The 10,814-nt window shown below is 42.8% G+C and overlaps 1 protein-coding gene across 1 annotated transcript; it reads right to left on the reverse strand.

Annotated features, from left to right (window-relative positions):
- Positions 1–8,540: 8,540 nt before the first annotated feature.
- LOC142162226 (uncharacterized) lies at positions 8,541–10,310 on the reverse strand. The gene is made up of 4 exons (XM_075218551.1): positions 10,239–10,310; positions 9,355–9,701; positions 9,157–9,240; positions 8,541–8,610 (listed from the first exon to the last, which is right to left on the reverse strand). Exons 1-4 carry the CDS (start codon positions 10,308–10,310, stop codon positions 8,541–8,543), a joined length of 573 nt encoding a protein of 190 aa, XP_075074652.1.
- Between the last annotated feature and the right edge of the window lie 504 nt (positions 10,311–10,814).

The raw sequence follows: 10,814 nt of genomic DNA on the forward strand, positions 1-10,814 counted from the left end.
GGTTTTAGCTTCCGCATTTATATTTGGATTATTGCAGTTAAATCAGTTCTTCTTCACTAATTAAATTTTAGACTGTTAAAAAGGATAAATTGTTCTAACGTTAGCTTGCCTAGAAAGTGAAATGTTAGGCGCCATCATGGTCCCGACGGTAAAAATTCTGGGTCGTGATAAGTTGGTATCAGAGCACTAGGTTACATAGGTCTCACGAGTTACGAGCAAACTTAGTAGAGTCTGGACGATCGGTACGGAGACATTTGTACTTATCTTCTAGAGGCTATGGAGTTTAGGAACAGTTTCACTTCTGTTCTTCTCTGTCGTGCGATTTTATTCTATCATTACTGATTGAACTCTTCTATTATGTTCTCTCACAGATGGCGAGAATACACACTGCATCTTCAGCTAAGCAATAGCCAAAGCCCCCAGTGGCAGCTCCTACGAGGGACAAAGGTCGAGGCTGAGGCAGGGACAGGGGCAGGGCTCAGTCCAGAGCTCGAGCACCAGCACCAACACCAGCAGTGGAGCCTCAGGTAGAGTTTGACGAGGAGGCTCCATCCCAAACTATTCCTATCGGACCAGCTCAGGTCCCGGAGGGGTTCATTTTCACTCCAGTGCTTCAGGATGCTTTGGTCCGTTTGGTGGGCCTCATGCAGAGTATGGCTTAGGCCAGTACATTTCCTGTAGCACCAGCCGTCTCTCAAGCTGGGGGACGAGCACAGACTCCCGCTACTCACACTCCGGAGCACATGGCTCCCCAGTTTTAAACTCCGGCAGCCCAGCCAGTTGGGGTATTTAGCCAGGTGTTACGGCACATACCGATGATGGATCAACTATGTCTTCCGAGGCTTTATGGAGGTTGGATAGGTTTACTAAGCTCTTTCTAGTTCACTTCAGTGGTGCATCATTAGAGGACCCTTAGGACTATCTTGACAGCTGTCATGAGGTGCTACGGAACATAGGGATAGTGGAGATCAATAGGGTTGATTTCGCTGCATTTCAGTTGTCGGGTTCCGCCAAAAAATGGTGGAGAGATTATATGTTGACCGGACCAGTTTGGTCGCCTATTCTTACTTGAGACCAGTTCTCTCAGCTATTTCTTGAGACGTTCCTTCCTATCACTCAGAGAGATACAACTACCGAAGGCAGTTCGAGCGCCTTCAATAGGGTAATATGACCGTCACTCAATATGAGACCCGCTTTATGGACTTAGCCTGTCATGCTATTCTTCTGCTTCCCACTGAGAGAGAGAGAGAGAGAGAGAGAGAGAGAGAGAGAGAGAGAGAGAGAGAGAGAGAGAGAGAGAGAGAGAGAGAGAGAGGAGGTTTATTGAGGGACTCGCTCATCCTATCAAGTTACAAATGGCCAAGGAGACAGGGAATGGGATTTCTTTTCAGACGACTACCAATGCCGCCAGGCAGATCGAGGATGTTCTTTCACGGGAGAGAGGGCAGGGGTCAAATAAGAAGCCTCATCATTCCGGTGGTTTTAGTGGTTCCTCATCTGGAGGCAGGGGAACTTTTGGCAGGGGCCATTGACAAGTAGGGATTTTGACCGCTTATTTTCTCTCTTTTACTTACGTTTTAGCTCAAAAATGCTCAAAGGTATTCCCGAAAATTAACAAAACGTGCTTACTTGCAAGAATATTGGGAAACGAGCCAAAGAAGCCAAAAATCAACTCATAAAGGAGTCTAAAGTGAACAAGAACCAAAACAGGGCAAATGAGATAGCAGTGTGGACCGCACAATTCTAGTGTGGCCGCAAAAGGAGATTCATCGAGTATGTTTTGGCCAGCTCAGGGAGTGCGGACCGCACTGGAATTGTGCGGCCGCACCTACTTTTATGTGAACCGTAGGACTGAAGGTTCAGAGAGCTGGAAAGTGAAGGAGTGCGGACCATATCACTTTTGTGCGGCCGCATAATCCTTAGTGCGACCGCACCTACTTTTATGCGAAGCGAAGAAGCCTGAAGAGTTCAAGCCCAATTTACCAAGACTATGAACCGCACTAGAATTGTGCAGCCATAGAAACCCATTTTGCGGTCCGCATTAGAATTATGCGGCCGCATAACCTCTGTAGGGGCACTTTTGTTAGATAATTTTAGCTTAGTATAAATGCAACCTTTTTATTATTTCTAGGTCAAGTTTAGGTTGCAGATGTGAACTGATCGGGTCCAGCCCTACACCACTATAGAGTGGCAAGAGTAGTCGATGCAGCTTTTACCCGAGAAGGTCGGGATCGAATCCACAGGGAGCTAATACAATGTTTGGAGTTGGATTCCTATCTAATATATCAGTGTGTAGTGCTCTTGATTACACTTCCAATATTATTATTTGTTTGTTACTTCTAATTTTTATACAAAAGATGCACGAAATTAAGCTAAATAGATATTTTTGTAGGGTTTTCTAAATGGGTAAAGAGGCACTGGGGAAGTGACTTACTCCTAGGTGAGTATCTAACGAGATCTAGAACATAGGGAAATAATATCATAGTTGGGATCGTGATATAGCCAATGCATGAAGCTACTCACTCTACACCTCTCGGTAGTAAGAGTGACTTTGCCCTAATTAGCTTTCTCAAACCCACTTGGGTGTTCAATTTGTGCAAGCAATGTTGGCTCAAGTCAGGTATTACTATTTCTAGGTTTAACTCTTTAATTGGGGCTATCAATCTCTTGAATACACCCCAATTCCCTGTTGGCCTGAAATTCCTAGACTTAGTCTCTCTTTCTCAAGAAGAGCTTAAGTCAAAAAGGCACAAATTAGTATTTGCAACCACTAATTCAACATAAAAAGCATAGATCAGGCCAAATATACACCACCCATAAACATCTAAGCCCTAAAATAAGAGACCCATTAAATACCCACACTAGGGTTGAGCCACAACCCTAACTAATGGGTTTAGCTACTCATAATTGAAGAAGAAATCATAGATTGAGATGAAGAATATTCCATAAATTGTAATTACAAGATAAGAATCTACAATTAATTGCTAAGTAAGCTACAAAATTACTCAAAATAGACAAAAACGACGTTCACGTGCTCAGCTACTGATAAGATGCCCTAAAAATCTGAAAAGTAGTATTTATACATAGCTAAATTTTTCGGACAAAAATGTCCCTGAAGGAGGTACCACCGACAGTGAAAAATGGACCGCTGCAACGGTGAGGTTACCGCGATCGCGTAAAATCAACCGCGGACCGCAGTCTTCAACTTTATCTCAATCTCCAAGCTCTCTGAATCCCTTCTCCGCGGACTGCGGTAAAAGGACCGTTGTCGCGATAGAGGTACCGCGGTCGCATAAAATCACTACGGACCGCGGTAACTTGAAAAGCCTCAAATATCATCTCTTTGAATCTTGCCACCGTGGACCGCAATAAATGGACCACGATCGCGGTGGGTCTTCTTCGTCCGCGGTGGATTTTCTGCTGTAGCGCTGCTTTGACTTGGATTTAAACTTGTCTAGGTTTCACTTTTTTTTGAGATGGTTATGACATCCTTGTCTCTTCTTGACCAAACACTGCAAAAAAGCACAACAAGTTAACTTCTGGGAATACTTGTACACATTTTTAATCCAAAACTCAAACAAAAAAGAGCATAAAATATATTAGAATCCCTAGTTATCAACTCTCCCAAACTTAAGCTTTTGCTTGTTCTCAAGCAAACAAAGTAATTCCCACCTCCTCATAAAAGAAAGGAAATTCAGCTGTCCTAAAGTAACCTCATTAAGAATCAATTGGGACTAACAATTACCCTCAACTCAAATGCATTATCAACAATACACAACCTTTTAGCACCATGGCTATAGAGCAACACAAAAGCCTCAAGAGTTGACTCAACTCGTCAAGGAAACTCTTTCTGTTACATTGGTCAGCGTGGAACCCAAACTCATACTTCTTAACTCTCTATAATCAAACCTCACTTTTAGATCGTAACACTCAGAACAAGGATTGTGGAAAACACACTCATCTCTCTCAAAGGAAGGTCACAAGTCCGGCTCTAAGTAACATAAGTTGGCCCCTTATGTGAGTCACCACTAATGTAAGCTCACTCAACTCAAGATTATATAAGGCTTTTGTGGGAATGTAATGAATGCTTTTGGTTCAGGATAGGATATATTGGTCTAAGAAGGTTTCATCTTCCCTTAAACACTTCATTTGCTTCATTTTGGTACACATTTTCTTGACTCTTTGAGTCATTCACTTCTTCTTTAGGGGCTAGAGAGACACATCACTCTTTCTTGTTCATTTCAATCCTTTTTCTCCTTTCTAATGTTTCCATGCCTTTCATCTTTTGCTTTTATTGAATCTCTTCATTTCTTCTACGTTGTTCACTTTCTTTTTGAATTTTTGGCTTTTATTTCTTTTTATATTTCTTTGCCTTTCCTTTTCTTCCTTTTGTACCTTTTATCACTTTTTCATTCCTCGTCTCCCCCCCAAACTTATGCTTTTGCCTTGTGCTAAGGAAAGATAGGGTGCCAAGAGAGGATCATTTTAGAATGGATAAAGGCTTGTATCGTGGTTATTGGAAGAATAAGGGTTATGGCACAACGGGGTTGACTAGGGATATCATCATTGGTAGGCTATGTATGTTTTCAAGTGTCAATTAGGATCAAGAAGAGCCTATAATAACTTCTCAAGTTGAGCTTCACTTAGGATTTCGCCTAGACAAACATTCAGGGCAAGTTCTAGACTCATTGGCATGGGACTTGGACTTGCAAATCAATACCTCACCACACAAGCTATAGGATTGCTAATGAGCAGAATCGGGGACCCACAAACCTTATCTAAGATTTGAGAAACACAAATGGTTCCAAGAAACCACTCGATGATTGTTTAGCCAACACAAGAGTCACAAGGTCACAACTATCACCATCCTATACACACAAATTTGTTTTTAACCAAAAGGTCAAATGTAAATGTGTTAGGCCCAAGTGAAGCTTTGCCTGAGGCACCATTGTTCAGTAACTACTATTTACACAAAAATGAAAAGAAAAATAGACTCAAACCCTTAAGAAGGTTGTCATGCCATCCATCATCGGGAAGAGCCATCTGATTCGCACAAACTCCACCTTTGGAAAGAACCGTGACATTAAGAAAACCAAAGGCTTATTGATCACTAAAACTTGTAAAATAAGAAGCTACGAACTAAAAAAGAAGCTATTAAATGAAATAAGAAGCTATGAAGTAAAATGCGGAAAGTAAACTGAATATGTACAAAAGGGGTTTTAAATGAATATACATAAGAGGGAATGAATATATACATGAGAGAGTAGCTTTATATACAGACCAAGATAGAAAAATAACGAAAAGTGAATAAAAGGGTAAAGTTATATACATACCAAAAGTGAAAAATAAGCATAAAGAAAGAAAATAGTGTCATATTTACAAACCAACTGCAAAATCAAAGTAGGGCCACCCCCTCAAATGAAATATAACATTGTCATCTATGCAAACTAACCAAAAATAAGCTCAAAAAGAAAGATAAAGAGTAAAGAAAACTCTCTATGGATCCTCCGTCTGCATGGGGTCCTGTGATTGGATTGGGTCCTGTGGCTGGGCATCTGGATCATCTATCTCGGGGGCCCGTGGCTGGCCAGATGCAACACCCTCTATCTCCTCAAGCTCAATCTCTACATCATCCACTTGGGGAATCATTCTCCTCTTCTTTGGAGCTCTCTCAATCTCCTGCTCCGAAACCTGCTTTGTCTGAGCTGCTGGAGGCTGATCATGCAATAGTAGCACCAAAGTCAAGTGGTCAGTTGCCTTCATCTTCTCCACTTCACCCCTCAATTCCTTAACCGACTCCTTCGAGGCCCGTGTCTTCTTCAGCTTCTTTGTTTATTTGCTCAGCTCCTTAAGTGTTTTTCCTTGATCAGCAAGAGCATCCATGATAAGCTTTTGGTTCTCTAGGAGCTTCTTTTGGTTGTCCATAAGCTCCTTGAGAGACTCCTCTACCGAAGCTGACACCTGTGGCTGTGGGGGCACTGACTGGGCTGCCACTGAACTAGATAGCACAGACAGCTTAGAAGTTGCTACCTGCATCCAGTTGTTGATACTGGAGAGTGTTTGGCTCAATCGGTGGGCAGTCAATGGATATGCTGAGGAGGATGGAATATCTAGAGGAGTGGAAGTAGATGGTCCGAGGGCAGGATCTGGTATGACAATAGAAGGCTGAGAAGAAGAGACTACTACTACTGGCTCTTCAGACTGGCCAGTAGAACTAGTGGCTTTGCCCTTGGATTCCTTGGCTTTGGGGTTGTCCGGACCCTTGAGGTTGTACCATGAAAAGGGCATCTTGGCTTTCACCTTCACGTCAAAGTTTCTTTTCTCCACCTCCTGATCTTCCAAGTACATGGTAAGGAAGTTCAGGAAGGGGTATGATCTATCACCCTCATTTACCACCCTGGTGATCACCCTAGACATGACATTCTCAGCATTAATTGGGAACCCTGCCATAATAGTCGCCACTAATATCGCCCGAGAGACCGACAAGGTGTTTTAATGGGTAGTGGGGTCTAGCATGCTGCATACAAAAGTCTCCAACCCCTTCGCCTCAAAGTTTAGGGTTTTCCTCAAAATAGGAACCCCTGTTGTCAACCATGCTGGGGTGGTGTCCGGGATAGCCAGGTATGAGGCCAACCATGGGCGGGCTACCTCATCAAGCGCCACCTTATCCAAGTACAATGTTTCATCTTCCTCATTAAAGCCCAGGTATTCATTGATTGTCTTCCCGTCAAACTTTACTTTCAAGTTCCACACCTTAGTCATTTTTGTATCCTTCCTGATATGGGAGGCATTAGCGTAGAACTCCTTGACTAAGTGATCATTTGCATCTGACAACCTGCTAGTAAAGTAATCCTACCCCACTTGTTCATTGAATTGTTGTTTCACGTTGTGGTTGTGAGGCAGATGATCCCTCTCTATAAACTGGCGCTCATGAATAAGTGACCTTAGAGGCCACCACTCCCGGAACTTGTGATAAGCCAGCTCACTAATGAACCGCTTTTGTCACGCCTCGGGGTTTCTAGTTCTTTCCACACCCTCGGCTTGGGTCACACCCCCTCCCTCTTCATCAGGTACCCCAATATCTAATCATGTCCAGGTAATGAAGGTGTAGGTGAGGTTGAAGCTGAACTATCACTACTCTCTGCTGAGCCTTCAGACGACTCAGAAGAAATATGAACTGAAGCACGAGCAGTAAGAGAGTTTGGAGGTATAAGTACATCTTTCAATCTATGTCTCTCTGGGAAGTCAGGTACATACTCTGGCACTGAATCAGACTTTGATGCCTCCCGGGAGGGCACATACTCACTTCCCTCATAATGGGAAGCAACTCTATTTGCATCTTTGATGGTCTTTCTCATCTCCCCAATTTATTTTTGAATTGCTGGGGTCAATTTAATCATGCCTCGTCCCCTACCACGGGAGGACTCTATTCTACCCTTTTGTTTGTCACCGACTCCTCTATATTTAACCATTGTCTGCAAGTGTAATTAGTTGAAATTTGTTAGTGCAAATACTAGAAGAAGCAGTGCAGAATATTAGTTGATAGTGCAAGAACAAAATAGTAGACTGCGGATCGCGGATAATACATCGCGGCCGCGAAGAGGTGGGACTTAGACCACCCACTCTCTAATTCAATAGCACCGCTGACCGCAGAAAAAGGAGTGCGGCCGCGGTAAGTGCTCCGCGGACCGTAGAAAATCAACCACGACCGCATACCCTCAAGTGTACCTCTCTCAACTTTACCATCGTAGACCGCGAAAAATCCATCACAGCCGCGGAGAGGTATCTGGACTTAATATTCTCTGGTCAAACAAATGACCGCAAACCACAGAAAATGAACCGCGATCGCAGAAGTCAAATTAGGGCTCAACACCTAGGGTTTCTAGTTTTCAACCATTTTAGCATTAACAACACATTATCAATCCCACTAGGTAGTTAATAACCATTTCTAACTAATTTAAACCTAATTTAATTAACACTAAGGAACCCTAAGTCAAAATTAAAATAAAAAGGAAGAAGAAGAAGTAAGAAATATCAATTTAAAAGAAAATAAGAACAAAGTTAAAGACTAAGGATTGATTGAAATTACCAGATGTGAAATGTGAGACAAATCAAGTTCAGTTCTTGTGTTTGTGCAAGTTAGGGCGTGGATGAACAGTGTTCTATGGTTGTTTGAGAGTAAAATAATCGAAAAGTATAAAAGGGTCTAGGACCGCCTATTTATAGAAAAGACCCAGGCCCACACAGTCTTACCTACCGCGACCATAGTAAACCACCGCAGACCGTGGTTGTGAAGTTCAGAAGTGTTGTTGTTTTGAGACCACTACGGACCGCAAAAAATGCTCCGCGACAACGGTAAGCCACCATTGACCGTGAAAAATGCACCGCGGCAACGATTGAAACTTTAGAGAACCTCCATTTTGGACCTTTTAGCACCACTGACCACGATCAATTTTTGCCTCCGCAGTAAGGGCGTCGCTACCGCAAAAAATGGAGCCCGACAGCAGACCAAACTTCAGAGAGTGCCAATTTTTCCCAGATTAGTCCTGCACTGTATCCAACATCCCTATACATATCTCATAACCCGTTAGTCCAAAAACAAATTCTACACTAAGAATAAAATCAAAGAAAAACAATAAGAAAAACACATTGGTTGCCTCCCAAGAAGCGCCTGATTTAACGTCGCGACATGATGCAGGTTACCATCAATCACTTGAGATGGATCATTGCCACCACGTGGCTGTCATCAAACTTACCAAGATAGTGCTTGAATCTATGCCCATTAACTCTGAATATATCACTATTTTGTTTTTCAAATCAAGAGCACCAAACGGAGTCACAAGCACCACCTCAAAAGTTCCACTCCATTTTGATTTAAGCTTTCCCGGAAACAGTCGTAATCGGGAATTGAATAAGAGAACCAAATCACCCACTTTGAACTCCTTACCACGAGCGTACTTGTCATGTAGGTACTTCATCTTGTCCTTATACAAGGACGAACTGGAGTAGGCATGAAACCAGAACTCATCAAGCTCATTAAGTTGCTCCACCCAAAGATTTGCTGCCACATCCCATTAAATATTTAACTTCCTCAAAGCCCACATGGCTTTGTACTATAACTCAACCGGTAGATGACAAGATTTCCTAAACACCAACCGGTACAGAGACATATCAATCAGAGTCTTGTAAGCAGTTCTGTAGGCCCACAAAGCATCATCCAATTTCTTTGACCAATCGGTCCTTTTTGCATTGATCGTGTTTGATAATATGCTCTTGATCTCCCTGTTGGAAACCTCAACTTGCCCACTATCTTGAGGATGGTAAGGGGTAGAAACCTTGTGATTGACACCATACTTTGCAAGCAAAGTGTCAAATGCCTTATTGCAAAAATAAGACCCTCCATCATTAATGATTGCTCTAGGAGTGCCAAACCGAGTAAAGATACTCTTCTTGAGAAAAGCCACAACACTCCAGACCTTATTGTTAGGTAAAGCCACGGCCTCAACCCACTTTGAAAAATAATCAACGGCCACCAGAATGTACGCGTTTCCACAAGAACTTACAAACGGACTCATGAAATCAATGTCCCACACATCAAATATGTCAACCTCAAGAATGGTGGCGAGATGCATCTCATCCTTCTTTGAAATTCCACCTGCCTTTTGACACTCATCGCATTTTTTCACAAGTTCACTTGCATCCTTGTACAATGTAGGCCAATAAAAGCCACAACTCAACACCTTTGAAGTTGTCCTTGCCCCACTATGATGACCATTGTAGGGAGAGAAATGACAAACATCCAAAATACTCAATTGCTCCTCCTCCGGAACACATCTCCGGATCACACCATCATTACAGATTTTGAACAAGTATGGCTCATCCCAATAGTAGTCCAAGCTATCCCGTTTAAGCTTCTTCCTTTGGTTAGAAGAGAGCTCATACGGAACAACACATGTCACAAGGAAATTGGCAACATCTGCAAACCAAGGCATGCTATTCACATATACAGAGAGGAGTTGCTCATCAGGGAATGAATCATTAATTTTTAGGCCATCACAGGGCCTCCCCTCCTCCTCCAAACAGGACGAATGGTCTGCTACTTGGTTTTCACACCCTTTTTGGTCCACAATCTCATGATCAAACTCTTGAAGCAATAAGACCCATCTCATCAACCGAGCTTTGAAATCCTTCTTCATCATCTAGTAGCGGAGTGCTGCATGGTCGGTCTGAACTATCACCTTGGCACCCATGAGATAAGGCCTAACCTTCTCCATTGCAAAAACAATTGCCAACAACACTTTTTCCGTCATCGTGTAATTGACTTGAGAATGATTTATTGTTTTGCTTGCATAATACACTGGGTGAAACATCTTATTCACTCTTTGACACAAGACCGCTCCTACCGCAACATTGCTTGCTTCACGCATGAGCTCAAAAGGTAAGCTCCAATTGGGTGCGGTAACAATGGGAGTGGTTGTCAACTTGTACTTTAAGAGTTCAAAAGCTTTCATACATTCCTCATTGAACACGAACTTGGCATCATTTTTCAATAACTTGCACAAGGGATTCACTACCTTAGAAAAGTCTTTGATGAATCTTCGGCAGAACCCCGCATGCCCAAGAAAACTCCTAACCCCCTTGACTTAATTAGGAGGAGGAAGCTTTGAGATCACTTCAATTTTAGCCTTGTCCACCTCTATTCCGTGCTTTGAGATCTTATGACCGAGGACAATGCCTTCCTCGACCCTAAAGTGGCATTTTTCCCAGTTAAGCACAAGATTGGTCTCTTCACACTGGGCCAACACCTTGTCAAG

The sequence above is a fragment of the Nicotiana tabacum genome, chromosome 7 (genome assembly GCF_000715075.1).
Source record: "Nicotiana tabacum cultivar K326 chromosome 7, ASM71507v2, whole genome shotgun sequence".
Classification (NCBI taxonomy): domain Eukaryota; kingdom Viridiplantae; phylum Streptophyta; class Magnoliopsida; order Solanales; family Solanaceae; genus Nicotiana; species Nicotiana tabacum.

Coding starts and splice junctions, on each gene's coding strand:
- LOC142162226 (XM_075218551.1), bottom strand. CDS start 10,310: ATGACGGAAAAAGTGTTGTTGGCAATTGTTTTTGCAATGGAGAAGGTT. Junction 9,702..10,238: donor CTTATCTCATGGGTGCCAAG/GTGATAGTTCAG, acceptor ACATTGTACAAG/GATGCAAGTGAACTTGTGAA. Junction 8,611..9,156: donor ATTGATATGTCTCTGTACCG/GTTGGTGTTTAG, acceptor TTTTATTCTTAG/TGTAGAATTTGTTTTTGGAC.